The sequence below is a fragment of the Pristiophorus japonicus genome, chromosome 12 (assembly GCF_044704955.1).
Source record: "Pristiophorus japonicus isolate sPriJap1 chromosome 12, sPriJap1.hap1, whole genome shotgun sequence".
In the NCBI taxonomy this organism is placed as follows: Eukaryota; Metazoa; Chordata; class Chondrichthyes; family Pristiophoridae; genus Pristiophorus; species Pristiophorus japonicus.
Genome location: NC_091988.1, coordinates 33,406,380 through 33,430,980, shown reverse-complemented (window position 1 = coordinate 33,430,980; position 24,601 = coordinate 33,406,380). Strand labels below are relative to the sequence as shown.

Sequence of the window (24,601 nt, the reverse complement as noted above, 5' to 3'; positions counted from 1 at the left end):
AAATGCAATAGTACTGTAATGAAGCCCCAGTTGCAGTACTCAATTGGAAGGAGTGTGTATCAGAGATCCCTGTTGCCTCTTCAAAACACATCCGGGCATAATTTGTGGCCCCTACAGGTGCGTATGTGCCCCTCGGGGCCATGCAGGTTCCGGGTTTAGGTATGCGAAGCACATGCGCTAAAACCTGCAACTTGCAATCTGTCAAGAATCTTTTTGACAGATCCAACGCATTCCTGGGAAAAGGGCATTTGCAAGCCCAACTTCTGCCCAGTGAATGCCCGTGAAATTCTTACGCCTGGTAAAAGCAGGCTTTATCAGCATAAGACTCTTAAAGGACAGAAAAAATTTTTTTTTTCAATACTTTGTACATTTAAAAACCTGTGAAATAAGGCAAGTTTATTTTTAGACCCTTTAAAATATGTAAATTTATTTTTCAAAAAATGCAATTTTTGCTTAAAATTTTAATTAAATGCCATTTTGATAAATTTTAAATATATGATTTAACAATTTTTTTTAAAAATCCGTGTATTTTGGGGGTATTTCCATTCATACATGGATTTTCTGTACATACAGAATCTCCATAAGTATGAATCGGGATCCCCCTTCTTTTATTGGTTGGGCCGGCCCACGTGATCCCAGGGGCACGTGCGAATTACATGTGCCCAGGGATATGTGGGCCTCTACACAGGCCTACTCGTAGAGGCCCAGGAGCACAAGTGTTCGAACCTCCAGAACCATCAGGTGAGCGAGTACATTTTTTGCAGCTCGGAGGCATCCGTCCGTGGGAAGCCTCTGACCACAATTTCAGGTCCATGATCTTTAAGATGCATCATTTCAGCATCTGCTGGAGTGCTTCAATAATCAGGACTTGAAGAAGATAATGGTGGAAAAATAAAAGCGTGAATTTAAAAGTCAGGTAAATAAAAAAAATTACAGATTTTAATAAGACAGACACTTTTTAGCACATTGATTTCTTTGGCTTTATTAAGACTAGCTCAAGATGCAGTTTTGTTGTCACTTTTGCATCAATACAGTTTTGCCTCAATCTCCCACGCTGACTTGGAATGCACTAAAACTGAGCAGTGTATGAAGCCAGATTAAAAAGTACTCAGTCCATTCTGGGCACTTTATTAATTTACTGCACAGTCTTTTTAATTTTAAGGGACTCTGCCACTTTCACCTGTGCTCGCAAGAGTAAAAATTTGCTGACTTGGGTAAGAAGCTGTGTGCATTCATCCGAGAACAATAGTGCACAATAATTCCACCATTAAAGTATGTATTTTAGGTTCTTGTACCTTTATGCAACCTTGCAGGACTTCCGCAATCATAAAAGCCTCAGAATGTGTTAATAGATAAAACCAATATGTGCAGGTATATTTCATTTACACTGATTCTTACAGTTAGCTAAGATTTCTCAACAACCTTACTCAGTTATTGAATAAAGCTTGCTCTGACTGAAAAGTTCTACGTTTACAAATTATAAGACCTCACTAATAAAAACAGCGAAAAGCAATTTATTCCACAAACCTTGTTAGCAATTAGTAACGGCAGATCAATTTTAAGACACTTTTCTGGCTTGAAAATCCTACTCGTTCCATACTTCCACTGAGCGTGTTTGGATTTTAAACAACAAAAGAGAATTTGCTAGTCTGTATGGTACATATTCCTTACCTTTGACGATCAAATAATTTGAAATCTACTCAGTCTGATGACTATCACAAATCTTATAATCCCACTCTATGAAAAACTGTTGGTTGACAACAGGTGGGAGTAACAGCAAGATCAAGCTTCATACAGCAACTGACTATTCATGCAGTCTTATCAAAGGAGGACAAGGCAGTTTGACCATCAACACAATTGCAATGGCATCTCTTTCAAATTTGTTTGAGGACACCTGTGAAGAAAATCTCCGCAATGATGGCAATCGCTAAAGATAATACAGCTTTAGATCAATCAGAATAATGATTTTAACCCTCATTTAACCTTTGCAGAAGTGCCTCGTCATTGTAGTTAAGTCAGTATGGCTGTCTCTGGCCATTTACGGCACTTTACTTTAACACAATCAGTTCACTTGTTTTACCATAAAGAACAGTGGCTTAACCACTTCAAGTTGCAACTCCAGCATCGACTAAAAGCTATTTGTTACCAAGTTGAGCCAATTCTAACAGCAATCAACTCATTCACTTTGCAAAGTGTGACTATAGGTATTTTATTCTTCATGGCTGTTTCTGCCACAATTCCATTAAGAACAAAATTAACAATTCCCAAGCTGTATTGGGCATAATACTGATGTATTTGAGAGCATTTCAACTAATGTACAAACTCAATCAATAGAATAACACAACTTGCATTTATATAGCACTTTTAACATAGTAAAATGTCTTAAGCGCTTAACAGCTGCGTTACCAAACACCAAGCCACATAAGGAGATATTAGGACCAAAAGCTTGATCAAAGAGGTAGGTTTTAAGGAACGTCTTAAAAGAGGAGGTAGGGAGTCAGAAAGATTTAGGGAGGGAATTCCAGAGTTTAGGGCCTAGGCAGCTGAAGACATGGCCGCCAATGGTTGAGCGATTAAAATCGGGGGATGTGTAAGAGGACAGAACTTGATGAGCACAGAGATCTCAGAGGGTTGTAGGACTGAAGGAGGATACAGAGATAGGGAGGGGCGAGGTCATGGAGGGATTTAAAAAAGAATGAGAATTTTAAAATCGAGGCGTTGCTGGACCGGGAGCTAATGTACGTCAGTGAGCACAGGGTTGATGGGTGAACGGTCACCACACGTTAAAAAAATCCATGTGCAGGCATCTTCCACCTTTCAGGATGTAATTCAGTCCTTCATTGAAACACATGTGAACTCATCCTTTTTTGGCATGGAAGCAAGTTATCCTTGTTTCGAGGGACTGCCTATGATGATGATGATGATGGGTGAACGAAACTAGGTGCAAATTAGGTGCAGCATTTTGGATGAGTTCAAAATTTATGAAGGGTAGAAGGTGGGAGGCCAGCCAAGAGAGCATTGAAATAGTAATGTCTAAAAGTCACAAAGGCATGAATGAGCAGCGGATGAGCTGAGCTGGGGGTCAAAGACAATGGCTTCAGTCTTCCCAATATTTAGTTGCAGGAAATTTCTGCTCATCAAGTACAGGACGTCAGACAGGCAAGTGTGGACAAATCAGAGAGAGTGGAGGGGTAGAATGAGGTGGTGGTGAGATAGAGCGAGGTGGTGGTGAGGTAGAGCGTGGTGTCATCAGCATATATGTGGAACCTGACATTGTGTTTATAGATAATGTCGCCGAGGGACAGCATGCAGATGAGAAATGGGAGGGGCCAAGGATAGATCCTTGGGGGACTCCAGAGATAACGCTGCGGCAGCAAGAAGTGAAGCCATTGTCTATGATTGGATAGCTAAGAATGGAACCAGACAAGGCAGTCCTACCCAACTGGATGATGGAGGAGAGGCGTTGGAGGAGGATGGTGTGGTTCATTGTGTCAAGAGCTGCAGACTGGTCGAGAAGGACGATGAGGGATCGTTTACTATGGTCACAGTCACTTAAGATGTCTGACATTGATAACGCCCATTTCAGTACTGTGGCAGGTGTGGAAACCTGATTGGGGGAATTTAAATATGGAGTTGCTGAAAAATGGGCACAAATTGGGGAGGCTACAACACGTTCAACGACTTTGGGGAGGAAAGGGATGTTGGAGGTTAGGCGGTAGTTTGCAAGGATAGAGGGGGTCAAGGATGTTTTGACGAGAGGGTTGATTGACCGCCAGGTTTGAAGGGGAGGGGGACAATACCTGAGGAGAGGGAACCGTATACAGTGTCTGTTAACTTGAAAGCCAGGAAAGGAACTTGAGTGGTCTGCAGTTTAATAGGAATATGATCAAAGGAGCAGGAGGTGGGTCTCATGGACAAGTGGAGCTCGGAGAGGGCGTAAGAGGAGATAGGAGAGAAACTAGAGAAAGATGCAAGGTTAGAGCTAGAGCAGGGGGAAACCTTAGAGGAAGTTTGGCCTGATGGACTAGGGGAAGGGAGGGAAGTGGCAGAGGCAGTTGAATGGATGGTCTCAATCTTAGCGACAAAGTCGTCCATGAGCTCCTCACACTTGTAACTATGACTTGTTAGTAAGATAAAACTGAATAAAGTATCACTGCTGAGAAACTATCACTCAATTTCACTTTTGTTAAAAAAAAGCTATTCTTATTTTGTAAGCACCTTTTTTTCATCCATGAAGAATTAATGTAATTAAGACCAACAATTTTTCAGCAAGTACTTACTTCATCTCTAGCACTTCTTCTAGCTGTTTTCTTCGTTCTATCCGCAGGTTCGCAAGGTGCGCTTCCCTCTCAGCAAGAGACTGCTGTGTTGAGGTCAGCCTGACCTTGGTGGAATCCAGTTCCTGCCTAGTCTTCTCCAGTGCGGCCATCAACTCTTCTAACTGTTAAGCAGAAGCACAGCAAGACTTCAAATAACCCTTTAAATTCACAAACCAGAAACAGTACTGTGATCTACATCAAAAACAATAATGCTCTGATACTTGCTTATCTGAATGTTTTCACAGTGTCTAATAATAGTGGAGCCTGCCTCAACTTTTTTGTAGGTAAAAGAAGCTTTATAACGTTGTTCTTTGCCTCAATATTTTATTTAATCTTATTGACTAAAATTGAAATGTAGATAAGACAATTACAAATTCAGCAAGAGCAATGAAATAATGATGTCGCAACAGGTCACTTTGACTACTGGCAGATCTCGGTTCTTCCTTATGGTGGATCAGAGGATATGCTGTTTTACAAGTGAAGGAGAATTATATGATTTAATGTGCAATGTTAAAGTGTATGTGGGCGCAGTTTGTTGTGTTCCTTTGAGGCCACAATGTGTAACTGCTGTGCTTTGCTTAGAACAATTTGAAGCCGGACTGGCACTCGTGTTCTTAAAAATATATTTTTAGAATAGTATGACATAGCAATTTGAATATTTGATGCCTGAAGTGTGACAGACATAGGCTAGTGTAGATTGATAGGTCCAATTCAAAACTTTCCAAATCAGAATTCTCTAACTGGATCATAAATTTTGCCCCAAATCAATGGAAAAGTCAACTAACGAATCTGATGTGGACTCGGCAGCTTTCGCTCCCATGCCCATAATAGCATAAATTCTAACTCGTGGGGGGACAAGTCTTTGTACAGTAATAACATTCATGTTTCACAACACTATCAACACCTTCATTACAGCGTTATAATAGTATGTTATTTTTTGATCAGCATTAACACTGATGATAACCCATTTAAAATAAATGAATTCCCATGACATTAAAATAATGATGATTGGAAAATATAGGTTGGCATATCAAGATAGATATAGAATGATTGTATAAACATACATCATGTCTGTATAATAATGCCATACAATACATGCTCCATCAAGAGGGGAACAAATTTGCATCTTTTTGTGCTATATAAGATATGCTTTTTTAGCACCATCAGTATCATCTCCATTACCTGTTTGTCTCTAGCAGGCTACATCTACATTGTTGTGCAACACATTTTCTATTGTTGGGAATTTGGACCACTAAACCCAACACAAGAGAGCAGTCGTTTTAGGATTGCTGCAGTTTGAAGGAAATTAAATTAACAACCTGTATTTATATAGCACCTTTAACATCGTGAAACGTCTCAAGGCGCTTCACAGGAGTATTATGAGATAAAAATTTGACAACGAGCACATAAGTAGAAATTGGCACAGGTGTTGGTCAAAGAGGTACGTTTTAAGGAGCGTCTTGAAGGAGGAAAGGGCGGTAGAGAGGTTTAGGCAGGGAGTTCCAGAGCTTGGGGCCTAGGCAACAGAAGGCACAGTCACCAATGGTTGAGCAATTATAATCAGGGATGCTCAAGAGGGCAGAATTAGAGATCAGACATCTCTTGGGGGGTGGGGGGGGGGCGCTGGAGGAGATTAGAGATAGGGAGGGGAGAGATCATGGAGGGATTTGAAAATAAGGATGAAAATTTTGAAATCGAAGCATTGCTTAACTGGAAGCCAATGTAGGTCAGCAAGCACAGGTGTGATGGGTGAGCGGGACTTGGTGCGAGTTAGGACACAGGGCAGCCGAGTTTTGGATCACCTCTAGTTTATGTAGGGTAGAATGTGAGGCCAGGCAGGAGTGCGTTGGAATAGTCAAGTCCAGAAAAATGGATGAGGGCTTCAGCAGCAAATGTTACGGAGGTGAAAATAGGCGGTCTTAGTTATGCTGCGGATATGTGGTTGAAAGCTCATTTCGGGGTCAAATTTGACACCAAGGTTGCGAATAGTGTGGTTCAGCCTCAGACAGAAGTTGGGGAGAGGGATGGAGTCAGTAGCTAGGGAACAGAGTTTGTGGCGGAGACTGAAAACATTGGCTTTGGTCTTCCCAATATTCAATTTGAGAACATTTCTGCTCATCCAGAACTAGATGTCGAACAAGCAGTCTGACCGTGGAGGGGTCGAGAGGAATGGTATTGAGGTAGAGCTGGATGTCATCAGCGTACATGTGGAAACTGATGCTGTGTTTCCGGATGATGTTGCCAAGGGGCAACATGTAGATGAGAAATAGGAGAAGGCCAAGGATAGATCCTTGGGGGACACCAGAGGTAACAATGCTGGGGTGGGAAGAGAAGCCGTTGCAGGTGATTCTCTGGCAGCGATTAGATGGATAAGAATGGAACCAGGCGAGTGCAGTCCCACCCAGCTGGATGACGGTGGAGAGGCGTTGGAGAAGGATAGAGTGGTCAACCTTGTCAAAGGCTGCAGACAGACAAGTAAACCATCAGTGATTTAATATAGGGTAATTTCTCCTCCAACTTTTAAAAATAGCTGCTATAGCATTGAGAAAGTAGTTTTTAACTTTCTAAAATAGCTGCTTAATGTCTGGGTGGTTGGCTAGCCCATCAGTATCAAGGAAAATAGGAGCCTAGGTACTATTGCATTTTATGTACCTTTTACATCATGTTAACTCAACTATCAAGGGGTTAGGAGAGAAATGTTCCTGATCTCTGGAAAGTCTATGCTTTGATCACAACAGGGGTCAACAGGCTGTCTGGAATACGTAGAGCCACCTGGTTGTTATCAAGGATGGACGATCCCAGATAGGATATCTAAACTCTGGAAAACTGGCTTGTTTTTACCTTTTCTTTAATTAGAAAATGAAAAGATTTTTTTTTTTTAAAAACAGAGGAGACTCATTAATTATTGAATGCAAAGAAAAAAGGCATAATCGTGAATAGAAAACAGTAAACTTAAATCAGGTTTGTAGTTCAACAAAATTACAGTTTCCTATTATCCTCTAGAGTTTTTTAAATTCTTTATTGGATTCAAATCAACTCATGCTAACATAATTTAGCTCCAGGACGTGGGAAACCGAGTCACATGTTTCAGCACAATTATCAAAATATTGCGTTAAGACTAATGCGCACAAAGTTCCCCCGATGGCCTCCTACTGGGTAAAAGTACAGAGTAGCACCGTTCAACAAAGATTATAAGCTTCCAGGTATTGATTCTCATTCTCTGTGGAGTTTGTTGGTCTCAGTGAAGATAGCAGTTGGGGCACTGAAATTAACTTTATTACCCTGGGATAAGGAGGGCAGAAAAAAAGTCAGACAGTTTTCCACTGCTGGTTGCTATGAATTGACCATGGTGAAAGGTGTGCTTGTGTGGATAATAGTGTGAAAACAGAATTGGGCTCAGCTACAATTGATCCAAAATGTAGTATTTCTCTCTTTTACCTCTCCTCTTATCTATGGATTTGCAACTTCAAGAACATTGCACCATAGTTTCTGGGCCCAATTCACCGCTCTCAGCTGACAGGAGAGGCATTTCCAAAATATTAGGTGATACTGTTTCACTTTTTCCACATAGTAAGAAGTCTTCCTAACACTGCAGTAGAGTGCCAAAAAACCTCAGTGCACATGTGGTTGGCAGTTTAAGAGCCTCAGGTGATGTGCTACCCAGCTTCTTTGAACATGTTAATTCATTTCAATAACGTTGGTCCTAAAATGTTCAGGTTCGGACACTTATTACTCAGTTCTTTGGTTGAAGATTCTAGGTCGAGGGTCGCTCAAAATTCAACAGCCATTTTTACCCGGAGTTTCAAGAATTAACTTTTAGGCTGTTAAATTGCAGGATGTCACAACATCAAGATGAAAAACACTTGCATTTATATAGCAACTTTAACACAGTAAATGGCCCAAAATGCTTCACAAAGGCAAAAACAGAAGCGAGAAGTAATAGGAGAATAATTAGGTAGGAGGCAGGTTTTGAAGCAAGCTTTTGAAGGTGGTTAGAAAAGTAACATGGTGAAGGAGAGTGTACCAGAGTGTAGGAACTTTGACACTAGGTGGAGCTGGGGAAGGGAAGGCACTTTGTGTCACCTAAATTGAGAGCAGACGTGCAAAGTCAGCCACAGCACACAGATTTATTCCCTCTGCAAAAGACGACACATTGGGCAAGGAGCCAGGGGAGTGGTGGGGTGGGGGCAGGGGGTGGAAAGATGGGAAGGGAGAGTCGAATGATGTATTGAATAAAAATAAAATCAAGCTTTGTTGCTTTCCAATGGCTTTAAATCAAATGTAGCATATTCTTTCCTTATAGTCATACAAAATACTAAGAAATTTGGACTAAGAACAGAACAAACCAAGCCAAGAACATTCTCTCATTCACATTCTTGCTTGTTTTATCATTTACATACTGAATAAGATGAGTGACGACAGTCTGGGGAATGACAAACTTTTCCTACTTAAGATTGAGTGTCAGCATAAAGCACTCCCAAGTGAGATACTGCACAGCAAAAATAGGCCCAAATACTTAAAACAAGAACCTTAGAAAATGACTGCCTACTCCATCTGTGTTGACACTTCCACTCTTATCTCTATTCAGGGATCAGATTCTAGCAAAAGTGAAGAATTGGAACAGTTTTGTGTTGTAGCATCCTTTCCACTGGGAATTGCATTCAGTCTGCTGAAACTTATTTTGTGTAATATTGAGATATATATTTTAAATAATTCAAGTATATAATCCTACAAATACCAACAAAATGGATACATATTTTTAACCAGTGCCAAATGTTGCAGTTCCACAATGCAAAACTCTGGTCCTGAGTTTGTACTCCAAGTGTCCTTTTATTCCATTACACTGCTACTCCAGGAATTTACAAGCTTTTATTGCAACTTAGCTGGTCATAAATGCCCATTTGCACTGCATTTTTAACCCCGTCAGTAAAAAGAGATTATCTGAAGCTGTTCTGTGATGCATTTTTGTTTATGTAACACTGTGTGACTGGAATTATCAACCCACCCCCATTATAAAGAATTTCCTGGAGAACCTCACACAGTAACAAGTTCCTCTGATCTTGTACTATCATTGCCTTTTATATCATGTGCAAATACTTCATAAGAGAGATATTAACAATTATAAAGTAGATAAATGACAATTTGCATGTGATAACTTGGCTCCTTTCTGTCCCTTAGCTTATCTGCTGTCTTGAGTAACAACCAGTTTAAAAATTTGTAATTTTTACCAAAAATTCATGTCAAGCTGTTACGTTTGAAAAAACGGGGGAAAAAAAGGCAAAGTTGCGTTTTTACCGCATACACGGATTAAACAAACAATGTTAACCTTGTGTGAACTCATTTAGTTTAACATCCTTCTTTAAAACATAGGCAATTGGCAGTATGTGAGTGCCAGAGTGAGGAGCTGGATTTTACACCATGCAATTAGACAGTACTGTCAATTTAATCATTCTGCACAATGTCAGCAACACTAAGTGCAGATCTTAGCTAAGGGGTGCACCACTGCTGAGCTGTAGAAAATGCTTCAAATAGTATGACAGTTTTCATCTCTCTTATAAAGTGACTACAGGAAGTCAGGGTATATTGAGGAAAAATTATGAAAAATAAGAGATGCCCTTGCTTGGATGGCAACAGTGCAGCTGAAAGGTACAAACTTTGTCAGAAGCAGTGAATTTTGGTGCCTCTCGAGCTGTCATTTTTTTTAATGAAAGCCACCTGGATCCTTCTGCACATAAAGAAATACTGCAATAGGAAATACTCTTTGCTTACGATTGTGTCATGCTGCCAGAATGCATGGAACAGCTGCACGACTGAGCGCTTGCCTGAGGCAGAATAGTGCATCAACACCTGTGTGTAAGATTACTGGATGCTGGCAGGTACTGAACCCAGCCCACCCCAACCCTCCCCGTGGATGTGAAATTTATATTAAAGTAAACTTTACAGCAATTCAAAACATCTAATGCAATACATGCAATTATCAAGTATATAATGTAAAGTAATAGATTTGGATTTTTCTAACTCCTTTGTAAAAATCCTGGCATTTAGATTTTGTTTGCAATTAATCATTTAGTTCTTCACACAACATTAAATCAATCATGGGCTAGATTTTCCTCTTCAAAAAATGGGTAAAACGCTTGTTTATCATTGTAACTTATGAGCTGCTAACAAAGTCAGTGGAACGTACATTTTTGAAACACATGATTCCTAAGAATACAATTTCAAAAAAATAGCAGTAAAGAAAAACAATCATGATAGTGAGCCTGTAATGCTTTACAATCAACTAATCAGTCGCTTAACTGATATTAATGGCGAGAAATGCATTAATCCAATTGTAGATACCTGTTCAACAATAATTGAGAAAAACCCAACTTAGCAACCAGCCCCTGCAAACACAAGTAATCTGTGTGATGGAAAATTAAAAGCCTGATTTAGTATCATCTCCCACACATACTGGTAACCATCATAATCAGATTTAGGTGGCAGAGGACAGTCCTGAAATATGCTGATGAATTAACAAGTGTGGGAATTTATTACTGTAAATGCATTCCATGTCAGCTACTCAGAAAACCTGGCAGAAATACAGAAGAAGTTGCATGACTTAAAGAAGAGTACAAAGGTAAGGCAAGAACATGATTGTACAGATCTTTAGAATAGTGAAAGTTTCATATTCAGTTAAAGCAAATAACCTATTTAACTTGGACAATAAGCAGACGACTAGAAGAACGAACTTGTATTTATATAGAGCCTTTCATATCCTCAGATGTCTCAAAGCTCTTCAGTTAATTCATTAATAAATAGGTTCAATATCAATATTAAAGAGGTGGCAACAGTCAAAGATCAAGATACCCGATGGAAAAATTGATAAAGGAACGGCAGTGGATGTTGCAGAGACAGGAAGTTGGTTAAAAGAGTGAAACCAGAGTAATGGCAAATGGATGTTTTTCAGACTGAAGGGATGTAAACAATGGTTCAGTATTGGGACCATTGCTCATCTCAATATACAGAACAATAAATGATCTGAACTTTATATAGAGGACACACATAGCAAGCATACGCAACTGTGAAGAAGATTGTAAGCAACTTCAGGAAGACAAACAGGTTAGTAGATTGGATAGACATCAAACAAAAAATGCAGAGAAATGTCAGCTGATAGATTTCAGAAGAAGAGGACATATATACTAATTGTAAAACCTTAAAAAGAGTAGAGAAGCAGAAGGACTTAGGTGTCCAGATAACATTTTTAAAGGGGAAGGACAAGTTTAAAGAAAAAGCTGTAAAAAAACATATGGGATCCTAAGTTTTACAATTAGAGGCATAGAGTATAAAAGCAAATAATTAATGGTACATCTTTACAAATCATTGGAGTATTGCATCAAGTTTTGGGTGGTTTACTTCAAGAAATATGTCAAGGCCATGGAAAGGACATAGAAGAGATTTACTATGATGATATCATGGGTTGAGAGGCTTCAGTTATAAGGAGAGACCAGATAAACTGGGGCTCTTTTCATTAGAAGGTTAAAAAGTGATCAGATAGAGATGTTCAAAATGACAAGGCTTTGACAAGGTAAATCCGGAAAAACAATTTTCCCTAGTCATGGAGTCGGTAATGAGAAGGCAAGAATTTAAGATCATCACCAAAATAACAAAGGGAAACGTTCATGGAATTTTACCAGAAATGGTGTTGTAAATCGAATCTATAATAGCTTTTAAAATGCAAGTAGATAAATATTTGAACAAGAAAAAATTAAAGTGTGTGTGGGATACGGCAGGGAATGGGACTAAGTGCATAACATTTACAGAGCTGGTACAGATGTGAAGGACCAAATGGCCCCCTTCTGTGTTGATTTGAGGTCAATTGACACCTTTAAAAAGGAGCTGCATCAATATTCCTTGAGAAGGAGAATTGAGGGTTGTAAAGATATTATGCCGAAAATTCCAGCCTCGCCAGGTCCGTACGAAGTACGCACAGACCCAGCAAGGCCTCGCAAAAGCTGGTTTTCGGGGAAAAATGCGCATGCGCCGAAAACTGGCTTTTCCGATCTGTCAAGATTATCCTCAGGAGAAGGACATCTGCCCGGGCAAGATTGGGATATTTGCCCAACTCGTGCCCAGCAAATGTCCTTCAAATTTTTACGCCTGGTAAAAGCAGGCATATAGCTCACTTTTGCCAGCGTAAGAGTTTTAAAACATATAAAAATTAAATTGAATCATTCATTTTTATGTTAAAAACCTTGTCCATTAAGGTAAATTTATTTTTAACCCTATTAAAACACATTAAAAAAAAAATTTCTAAAACATTTAATTAATAATTTTAATTAATTTTAAATATGTGAGGTGTTTTTTTTATGCTGTGTTTCTTGTTTTAGGAAGGTTTTCTCATTGATAGTAATGGGAGCCCGTACAAACAGATTGGTGGTCCAGGCCCGCGTGACTCTAGCTTTCCCCTACGTACAGGGACGTTATCTCCCCGTACACTGCGCATCGAATGAAGGCCTCCGACCGGATTCGAAGGTGCCTCCATGACCACTAGGTATTTTCACAACATTTTTTCGGGTCGAAGGCCTTCGTCTGAAGGAAGCAGCCGACCACAATTTTCCCTCCATTAATACCCCTGCTTAATTTCCCCTTCCCTCAGGCCAGGCAGGAAAAGGATACAAAACCCTCAGATGCCCACGGTTCTATGCTCAAGAAACCAGTGGCATGTGTGGAACTGTATATTAGTCAGTTGGCACTCCTTTCAGTGGCACTTCCTTGCCATCACATAGCCCCGAACAAGAGGTAGGTAATAGTGCCTCTGAAGGCAGTAAGCTCACGGCAATTCCAATAAACAATCCCAGCACTGATGCAGAGTCAGGAATCAACACTAAACACAGTTGTTGACCTTAAAAAAAGTTTTAAAGACATGACACCATTTTTAATTCTACTTTTTCATGAACCTACCCAATTTTACTTTGCTATAAACACTAGTGAAGGAATTTGAACGCCTTCCCCAGCACAGAGACTAGGAGGAGGTGGTGGATGGGGGGGCAGTTAAAAAGGAGTAGGACATTTAGTCGCTGGGCTGACATCTCAAGCTGGTCACCTGCAATTTAAAATTGCAGATGCCAAGGAAACCTAGCCCTTGCACCCCCCCCCCGCCACCCCCACCACACAAAACCAGTGTCATCAGCATAGGCAGTCCCTCGGAATCGAGGAGGACTTGCTTCCACTCGTAACATGAGTTCTTAGGTGGCTGAACAGCCCCATACGAGAACCACAGTCTCTGTCACAGGTGGGGCAGATAGTCGTTGAGGGAAGGGGTGGGTGGGACTGGTTTGACGCACGCTCTTTCCACTGCCTGCACTTGTTTTCTGCATGCTCTTGGCGATGAGACTGATTGTAAACCGTGTTTAAATATGCAAATCAGGACCCATATCATATCACCAGTCCTGCATGAGGATGCCATTGTGGCTTCCTGCCAGGCCGAACTTGTCAGGAAGTGAATCCAGGGTCAGGAAAGGCCCTGGAAAGTAAATTTTTAAAAACATTATTTGGGTTTTCTTGTGGCCCAGAAGCAGCAGGTGTGTCTCCTCCATCACCACCCCCCAAACATGGCCTCCTTCCACACCAAACACCGCCGCCCCCCTCCCCCAATGCACCATTCGTGCTCACCGGTAAAATCGCCCCCCAGAAGAAAATTTCCACCGTACACACTTCCTTTCAAATCTTAAACTCAATGGTAAATATAGCTCTTTGGAGACACTTCCTGATTGTCAAACTGGGACAAATAAGATCCCTTATTAATAGAACGCTTCGAACCAAAAAGCCACAGCAAAGCACAAGAAAACCGTTTTGAAAGCAGAAACACAAATTACAATTGCATGCATTTCTTAAATCAGCCTGTGAAAGTAAATGTAAAAGGAGATGTGCAGAAAGACAATAAAATAACTAAAGTTAACCCTGCAGTGTTAATTGAAGGTTATGTTGAAGAACTACACATCAATGGAATGAAATAAGAAAGAAATAGACAAGGAAGTTAAGGCACCTCAAAGAAATCAAGGAGTTAGAAAAGTTTGTTTAGTAGTCATCGCAGACATACGTGGGCACAAATACATTGTTTCCCTGTGGAAAGAGAGTAAACAATAGATCAGAAAGTGCAACAGTCAGACAGAAGATGTACTTGGAACTCACAACTGTTCGGAACTGTAATGGATTTGCTTCATGGGTTCTTTGCTTAAGAATTCATAGCAACACATTGCTATTAAGAATTAGCTGGTTTATTAACAAAGGTTTAACAATCACACTACACATTACCAGCTCATCCACTGGGCTCACAACTGCATACCTCATCGGGGATGACCGAGACCCAACTGACTGGGGTTTTATTGAGCCTTGTGAACATCATGTGACTGGCTAAGCCACTCACAATGCAACTGCTCCACAAACCTGTGAGCATACTCACAGGTGCATACATTACAGAAACCGACAGTGTTTGGCTTTGGTCAAGATACCCATATAAATTACATCAATGGTCAAAATATAAATCTGATATGGTTAGTTTTAGAGCGATGACACAGAATTGTAAATAGATAAGATCAAGAACAGAAATGTGTGATTACATGTTGTAATCATGCAATCACACATTATAAAAATAACAGTGACTTCGATGCAAAGACAAAAATAGAATTACAAGGAAAAAAGGTGCAGTGATAAGAGATTTGAAACCTGCTCCATTAGTAGGTACAGTTTATACTGCAGGTCTCTGGACAAGATATTCATTATTATAATTGGCATTTTATCCATTTGAGTACAGTGTATCGAATAACTCCCAAGAATAATGAAATGGTTTTATGATATATATCCATGGGGTCACTTAGCATAACCGGTTCGATATTTCCTCATCCAATATTCTCAATTTAGATTTATTCCAAATATGACCATTTTCCACCTCTCATCAATTAAACCTCAATCAGCATTTTCTTCAATAATCTGAGCTGGTCTCGGCACGATGTTATCAAGATTTATACTATGTAATTTGGCTGCTAAGCACTATTTAAGAAGTATTACAGCAAGGCAGAATTCACTGCTTCAAAAAAATAGAAAAGGCATTTGTATGACATAACAATTATATTTCCTAATGTGAAAATCATGAAACTATTATCTTATGTACAGTACTGAACAGTCTGAACAGTCAGATTTCAAGTTCACAGCTCAAAGCTGGGTAACTGAAATATTTCCTTCTTAATAATATTCATGTACATTTTGATTGTGGTACTCAAAAGGTTAAGATATAGCCTTGTGTAAAAGTTTTACCTACAGCTTATACTCTTTACAGTACCTCCCAAAGTGAGGAGTGGAAGAAGAGCTAGTGAACATAGTGGTACAGGCCAAGACCTATTAACATTCATCTTGAAAAAGGTTTACTCTTTATCTGCCTGGCTCCATGCTTATAATTACATGAAGCCTGGCTGAAAGGTGCAGAGAATGAAAAGTACAGGACATGAAAGAACTTTTATTATTAGGCTTCTGTCAGGGAGCAATCATTGGTTTTATGATGGATGACAAGTGTGGTGACACTGAAGGTATGGATCTCATGGAAACACCTGTGGTCTATGTTTCCATAGTTCTGAGGTCAGGGTATAACAATGGAGAAATACACAAAAACAATAAAAGGATATTTCCATGATTAGCATGCAAGAATATGTGAAGATTATTGTACTTTAAAAAAAAACAGTAATCTGGCTGAAGCGCTTAATGTAGGTTTCAACTAAAGATGAACAAAAATGGCACATTCACGAGCATGAAAGGATTGTGCCTGTGAGTGGTAGAACATGGTTTCTCTGATAGAGAGAATTGCCAAGCTCACTACGTCACTGCGGGAAGGCCTCGAGCAAAGGACAGGCACATCCTTAACATAGAATTTATACGAGAGGCAAACACCCACAGGTTGCTCTCATGTGCTCTCTATTAGTAATTTACTGAGGAAATCTGCAGCCTGTATTCTTTGTCTAGTAAAATGACAGGATTTAGAACTGAATTATGTACGGCAACTAAGTAAAAATTAAATAAATGAAATTTATAAAAAAGAAATCTAGCACTGCACATTTAATGCTGTCTGTGTTATTGCAAATTAGTTGCATGATGTACAAAAAAAAATTGAACAACTAAGGTGAGCTCTTACAACGAGAGACTTTTAATGACCTTAAAATGAAGCTTTAATCTAACTACAGTATTTAACTATACAGGATACAGACGCTAACTGCTTTTTTTGGAAGGGACAAAAAGTAAAATATTGCAAATGCTGGAAATCTAAAACAAACAGAAAATGCTGGAAACACAGAGCAAGTGTTTGTCTCGACAACACAATTTTTTTTGTGTTTCAGTTGTGGAACCCTTCCTCACAACTGGAAGATGCTACAGATTTTTTAAATTAAAGAAGATATTTTCTAAATCAAAAAAAAAATGCACAATGGGAGGGAGTGTGGGGAAGTTTGAGAGCCATTGAATGTCTCCTGACATTAAGCCAACAAGGGCAAAGAGTGAAGGCAAGTTCTCTCATGCAGACCTGTTTCTCTGCAGAAGATCTAGAAGCCTCTTCCTGGGCGAGAACCACCTCTCTCTCGGCAGTTATCTGCACACTCTCACGCAGGGCTTCTTCCAGTTCCTCAATTCTCTCATCTTTCTGTTGCACTGATTCCTGGGAAAAAGCAGGAAAACTAGGAATATTATTTCCATGGATAACTGCAATAGATTGTTAGTACGTTCTCCAAAGATTTTTCGTAGTGCAATTCTATTCGGAGATTAAAATAAAAACAGGAACAAATCTGAAATGATAAAAAAAATTAGAGGTGAAATAGAAGGTAAATTGTCACAATCTACCAAAAATTTATTTTACATACATTAAACACAGCACTGATCAATGGTTCTGCCCTGGAATTTTCAACTTTCTACCACTCATCTGTAAATGTAAGATGAGTATAAAGGTAAACCTGCAATTAAAAAGGTTAAGAGAGGGCCAATTCAGTCCAATGTTATGGAACTGTTGGTTTATAGGCTAGACATTGAAAAATGGTACATACAAGACGAAAGTTAATCAAATCATGAAACGGTAAGGATCTGTGGGCTTCTAACTTCTGAAAATGGTCCTTTTCACAACTATAAGTGAAAACAAAACAAAAACAAATAAAAGATACATAAGCTGTTGTTGGAACTGGCTGGTCACACAGGGACGCTGTGTGCTGGTTATCCAACATACAAATTGAATTTGACAGCATGCTAGCAATTTAATTCACTAAAATCAACAGTGAACGTGTTATCCATCTCAGTACTGAAGGGGCAATTTTAAACCCATATGTGGAACCTGACAATGGTGGTATTTTCAGAGTTTTACAGCACATTGGTGAAAAAATAACGGCTTTTTGAGAGACTGCTTTTTACAGATTTTTAAGTGCAGTCAAACAGAACAACAAAAGCAGAAACATAGTATACACACTTAGCACTCGCAAGTATTGTACTTTCTAAGAAAGCAGTGCAAAATTGATTTCAAAGCCAAACCAAATGATTTGTGATAGAAACATAGAAAAATAGGTGCAGGAGTAGGCCATTCGGCCCTTCGAGTCTGCATCGCCATTCAATAAGATCATGGCTGATGAAATAGTGATGTACTTTATAAGTGTTCACCTTTCAAAGTAAATCAATTATATACTTAGTAAATATGTTAAGTTATCAGAACAAAATTCAGCATTCCAATTTTTCAAAATAGGTCATTAATACCTCCTTATAATGTAATCTATTTAAAATGAATACAAATCAAGAAAGCAAGAAGGAAAGACTTGGATTTATATAGTGCCTTTCAAGACCACAGGACGTCTCAAAGTGCTTTACAGCCAATGAAGTACTTTTGGAGTGTAGTCATTGTTGTAATGTGGAAAAGAATGCATTATACATTTTTAAACTACCTTTAAAAATATATACATTTACAAAAAATGCTCTGGTGCCTGATGCTCAAGTAAATTCAACCATACAACGTATATACAGCGCAGAACAAGGCAATTTGACCATCATATCTTTATCAACTCTTTACTAAAGCAATCCAAAACAAATTCCACCACCCTATTTTTTCCACATGGCCCTGCATGTTCCTCTACTTTTAAAAAGTATTAACTTCAGTCCTCAATCTCTTAGTGAGGATTTTAAATTGATGGCCCCTCTTTCATTTAATCCCCAAACAGAAGAAATAGTGTTAACTATTCACCCTAGAAAAAGCCCATCATAATTTTTAAAACCTCTTAAATTTCCTCTTAACTTCTCTGCTGCAGTGGAACTAGTTCAGATTTTTCCTCATAACTATAGATTCTCTTCCCTGGCATCATCTTGGTTAATGTACACTGTATGTTCCTTATAATGGGGTGCCCAAAATGCACTCATTGCTTTGTGACATAACCGCTGCCTGGTAACAATGTTTTATCCATGTACTCTATACCCCTGTTTATGAAACACAAAATACTATTGGCCTTTTTAATGGCTTTATCTAGCTGCACCTGCATTTTTAGGGAATTATGTATTTGAACCTCTCGGTCTCCGTTCATCCACACACTTCAACATCTTTCTGAATGGACATTTCTATTCCTTGTTTTTCCTCCCAAAAATTACACTTCTTAACATTAAATTCTATTTGCCAATTGCCCACTCATTCCATTAAACTGTCTATGCTCTCAAGTCTACTGCGATGTTTTCCAAAGCTCATGTGTCGTCAGCAATTATCAATATTATGTGCCTTATGCCCAAATCAAGATCATCTATACCAAGAACAGTAGTGGAACCAGCTCTGACCATGGTGTTATCACACTTAGAACCCATCTCCAAATTAAGCCATTAATTTTAACTTGTAGTTTCCTATCCCTCAACCACCTTTCTATCCATGCTGTTACATTTCCTCTTACATCATATGCTTACATTTTTGGAATAAGAAAACACCTTATTGAACACCTTCTGAATAACATAAACCACATCTATTGCATTAGCATTACCTATTCTATCAGGCTCATTAGAGTGCAATGTATCCAAGTTTGCTGATGGTACATAGCTAGGTGGGAAAGTAAGATGTAAAGAGGACACAAAAAGCCTGCAAAGGGATATAGACTGTGGCCCCAAGTTTCCACATGATTTGCTCCTGATTTTTAGGAGCAACTGGTGTAGAACAGAGTATCTTAGAAATTGGAATTCTCGTCATTTAGTTTGCTCCAGTTCTAGTCAGTTAGAACAGTTTCACTTTGGAACAGAATTTTTTTTTCCAAAAGGGGGCATGTCCGGCCACTTACGCCTGTTTTCAAAGTTTCGTCAGTGAAAACTTACTCCAAACTAACTTAGAATGGAGCAAGTGAAGATTTTTGTACGCTCGAAAAAACCTTGTCTACACTTTAGAAAATCAGGCGTAGGTTACAAATCAGGCGTAGGGAATGGGGGGAGGGGGGGTTTAAAGGGAAGTTTACAAACATTAAACACTTCAGTTTTACAAATAAAGAACCATCATCAATAATAAATGATAAATACATCAATAAATCAACCAATAAATCATTCAAAAAAAATTAATAAGAAATAATTTTTTTTGAATCAATAAATAAAACATTTTCTACTTACCGACTGCAGCACCGGGAGCCCTCCAACAGCGTGCTGGGATGCCCCCCCCCCCTCCCAGTGTGTCTCTGTCAGTGTCTCTATCTCTCTGTCTGTCTGTGTGTGTCTCTCATTCTCTGTCTGTCAGTGTCTGTGTTTCTGACAGCGAGGGGAGGGGGAGGAGGGGGGGTAGAGGGAGAGAGGGGGGGAGCAGAGGGAGGGAAGGGGGAGAAATGGGGGAGAAGGGGAGGGGGGAGAAGGAGGGGGGGAGAAGGGAGAGGGGGGATAAAGGAGAGAAAGGAGATGGGGGAAAGGAGATGGGGGGGAAAGGAGATTGGGGGGGAAAGGAGATGGGGGGAAAAGGAGATGGGGGGGAAGGAGATGGGGCGGGGGAAGGAGATGGGGCGGGGGAAGGAGATGGGGGAGGGGGGAAGGAGATGGGGGGGGGAAGGGAAGGAGATGGGGTGGGGAAGGAGATGGGGTGGGGAAGGAGAAGGGGGAGGGGGGAAGGAGATGGGGTGGGGAAGGAGAAGGGGGAGGGAGGCTGAACGGGCCGGGCCAGAGACTTCGGGTAGGGGCCGTCCCCAGCACCAGATTTACAGGTAGGTGGCGTTGGGTCGGGTCGGGTCGGGGGAGTGGTGGGAGGGAGGTCGGTTCGGTTCGGGTCGGGGGGAGGGAGGGAGAGGGAGGTCAGGTCGGGGGGAGGGAGGTCAGGTCGGATCCAGTCCGGGGGGGGAAGCGGGAGTTGGGTCGGGTCGGGTCCGGGGGCAGGGGGGGGAAAGCGGGAGTCGGGTTGAGGGCGGGGGCGGGGGAGCGGGAGTTGGGTCAGGTCCGGAGGCGGGGGGGGGGGTGGAGGAGCGGGAGTCGGGTTGGATCTGGAGGGGAGCAGGAGTCAGGTCGGTGTCGGGTCTGGTCCGGGGCGGGGGGAAGTGGGAGTCGGGTCGGGTCGGGAGGAAGCAGGAGCTGGCCGTGGGAGGAGCCTTATTCACGCAGCCCTAGTGAGGCCATTCGGCCAGGGCTAGGGGCTGCGTGATTCGGCCCCTCCCACACAGTTTCGGGCGCCTGGAGCTACTGCACTTGCGTGCCCACTGTAGTGCGCATGTGCAGAGGTCCCGGCACTGTTTTCAGCGCAGGGACCTGGCTCTGCCCCCTACAGCTCCTGCTGCGCTGCTCCGAGGGCCAGAGGACCTGCAGGGAGGTGGAGAATCTGGAGGGTTTTTTTTAGGCGCACTTTGTGGCGTGAAAAACGGGCGTCCAGGTCGGGACTGCGCCGTTCTAGGCGCGGCTCGAAACTTGGGCCCTGTGAGTGGGCAATAAGGTGGCAAATGGAGTATAATGTGGGGAAATGTAAGGTTATTCACTTTGGTAGGTAGAATATAAAAACAGAATATTTTTTTTAAATGTTGAGAAACTATTACATGCTGGTGTTCATTACAGATTTAGGTATCCGCATACAGGAAATGCAGAGAGTTAGTATGCAGATATAGCAAGCAATTAGGAAAGCAAATCACATGCTGGCCTTTATTGCAAGGGGGGTGGAATACAAAAGTAAGGAAGTCTTGCTACAATTGTACAGGGCTTTAGTAAGACCACACCTGGAGTACTGTGGACAGTTTTGGTCTCCTTATCTGAGGAAGGATACACTTGCCTTAGAGGCAGTGCAACGAAGGCTCCTAAATTGATTCCTGGGATGAGAAGGTTGGCCAATGAGGAGAGATTGTGTAGATTGAGCCAATACTCTCGAGAGTTCAGAAGAATGAGAGGCCTCATTGAAACATAGAAGATTCTGAGGGGGATTGACAGGGTAGATGCTGAGGGGTTGTTTCCTCTGGCTGGAGAGTCTAGAACTAGGGAACATAGTGTCATAAGGGGTTGGCCATTTAAGACTGATATAAGGAGGAAATTCTTCACTCTGAGGGTTGTGAATCTTTGGAATTCTCTATCTCAAAGGGCTGTGAATGCTGAATCGTTGAGTATGTTCAAAGCTGAGAGAGATTTTTGGACTCTTGGGAAATCAAGGGATATGGAGATTGGGCAGGAATGTGGAGTTGAGGTCGAAGATCAGCCATGATCTTATTGAACGGCGGAGCAGGCTCGAGGAGCCGTGTGGCCTACTGTTGCTTCTAATTCTTGTTTTCTTATGTTATTCAAAAGAACTCTTATTAAATATTTAAATTTGCACAGTCACACTAAAATAAATTATATAAAGCAATTATTTTTTCGTGAGATTACAGAATATTGCAAACTGAAGAATGGCTTCTGATTTCATGCTTCCTTGTACATTCAGCCGAAGATGAAACATTTCATTATTTGCTGTAGGACAGAAACATTCATGTTTAACATAAAAGGGGTAAAGAATAATTAGTCACATTAAATGAATTAAAAATAAAGCTGTACCCAAATTAAAACTTTCAAATGTGCTCCATAATATGCACAGGTGACAAAAATGTATGGTTAACACAGTTCTCAAATGAATGTGTACTATAAGATTTAATTGCTTAATCTAGATTATTTGTTTAGGTGCTTGTTTCAGCAATTTAAAATGACTCCATTCCATGGTAAAGCTGTAAAATTAAAATAGGCAATAGGATGAATTATTATTTTTCCAACAGCATCTCCTCCTTGTTTAGCGAGTGTGAAGAGTTGTACATTATTTATCAAAATGTCATCATGTTTAAATACTGTAATGCATTTCAGTGCAATTTATGGTATGATGTTCTGTGGTCGTAAAAAATAAAAAGGATTTCCTAACACTTACTTTTGCACAAAGCAGCACCCATTTAATGTAGTAATTGAGATCTCGACAGCTATATCACCACAACATTTGATGCTGCAATAAAATAATTTTTCCACATTCAAAGGTGTTATATCAATGCAAATTGGAATATATATTATTGTGAAATTGACAGATTAATGCCAAAACAACAAAGATTGGAAGAATGGCTTGATCCCAAAATAACAATATACATATCCGTGTGCACATCAAGGCGAGATCGATGGTTCTCAGAAACAGAACACTTTTACACTGCACACCAGTACTCACAGCATTAAGGAACTCCATCAATGGGGTATTTCATTAGCCATAATCTCTGCCCCTTCCAACTTTCTAACCAGGATCGACAATCAGGATTCTAATTCTAAAAGTTTTTTTCTCCAATTCCTCAGCAGATTATGGCTGTATTCAATATTTACAAACATTTCTCATAGTTTTTCAAAGCCACGCAATGTTTCATCAAACCAATCAAGTATAATATGAAAATTGAATTATAAAGATTCATTTAGTATTGGAGGTTCAAAATATATAATGCTAGTGTTACACTGACAGAATCATAGAATGGTTGCAGCATGAAGGTGGTTATTCGGCCCATCGAGCCTGCGCCGGCTCTCTGCAAGAACGCTTCAGCTAGTCCCACTTCCTTGCCCTTTCCCCATAGATCCTAACCGCTCGCTGTGTAAAAAAGTTTTTTCTTATGTCACCTTTGGTTCTTTTGCCAATCACCTTAAATCTGTGTCCTCTACTTCTCGACCCTTCTGCCAATGGGAACAGTTTCTCTCTATCTACTCTGTCCACACCGCTCATGTTTTTGAATACCTCTATCAAATCTCCTCTCAAACTTCTCTGCTCCAAGGAGAACAACCCCAGCTTCTCCAATCTATCCACGTAGCTTAAGTCCCTCATTCCTGGAATCATTCTCATAAACCTTTTTTGCACCCTCCCCAAGGCCTTCATATCCTTTCTAAAGTGCAGTGCCAAGAATTGGACACAATACTTCAGTTGAGGCCAAACCAGTGTTTTAGAAACATAGAAAATAGGTGCCGGAGTAGGTCATTCGGCCCTTCGAGCCTGCACAACCATTCAATAAGATCATGGCTGATCATTCACCTCAGTACCCTTTTCCTGCTTTTTCTCGATAGCCCTTGATCCCTTTAGCCGAAAGGGCCATATCCAACTCCCTCTTGAATATATCTAATGAACTGGCATCAACAACTCTCTGCGGAAGAGAATTCCACAGGTTAACAACTCTGAGTGAAGAAGTTTCTCCTCATCTCAGTCCTAAATGGCTTACCCCTTATCCCTAGACTGTGACCCCTGGTTCTGGACTCCCCCAACATCAGGAACATTCTTCCTGGGCATCTAACCTGTCCAGTCCCGTCAGAATTTTATATGTTTCTATGAGATCCCCTTTCATTCTTCTAAACTCCAATGAATACAGGCCTAGTCGATCCAGTCTCTCCTCATAGGTCAGTCCTGCCATCCTGGGAATCGGTCTGGTGAACCTTTGCTGCACTCTCTCAATAGCAAGAACGTCCTTCCTCAGATTAGGAGACCAAAACTGAACACAATATTCCAGGTGAGGCCTCACCAGGGCCTTGTACAGATGCAGCAAGTCCTCCCTGCTCCTATACTCAAATCCCCTAGCTATGAAGACCAACATACCATTTGCCTTTTTTGCCGCCTGCTGTACATGCATGCCAACTTTCAATGACTGATGTACCATGACACCCAGGTCTCGTTGCACCTCCCCTTTTCCTAATCTGCTGCCATTCAGATAATATTCTACCTTCATGTTTTTGCCACCAAAGTGGATTAACCTCACATTTATCCACATTATACTGAATCTGCCATGCATTTGCCCACTCACCTAACCTGTCCAAGTCACCCTGTAGCCTCTTAGTATCCTCCTCAC

General features: G+C 40.7%; 1 protein-coding gene across 1 annotated transcript in view; it reads right to left on the bottom strand.

Annotated features, from left to right (window-relative positions):
• LOC139277180 (ERC protein 2) overlaps positions 1-24,601 on the bottom strand; it is a 918,863-nt gene that overhangs the window by 330,185 nt on the left and 564,077 nt on the right. The window contains exons 12-13 of the mRNA XM_070895293.1: positions 16,864-16,995; positions 4,281-4,441 (exon numbers count right to left, since the gene is read on the bottom strand). Of these exons, the coding sequence (XP_070751394.1) occupies positions 4,281-4,441; positions 16,864-16,995 (293 nt within the window). The remainder of the gene's footprint in view (positions 1-4,280; positions 4,442-16,863; positions 16,996-24,601) is intronic.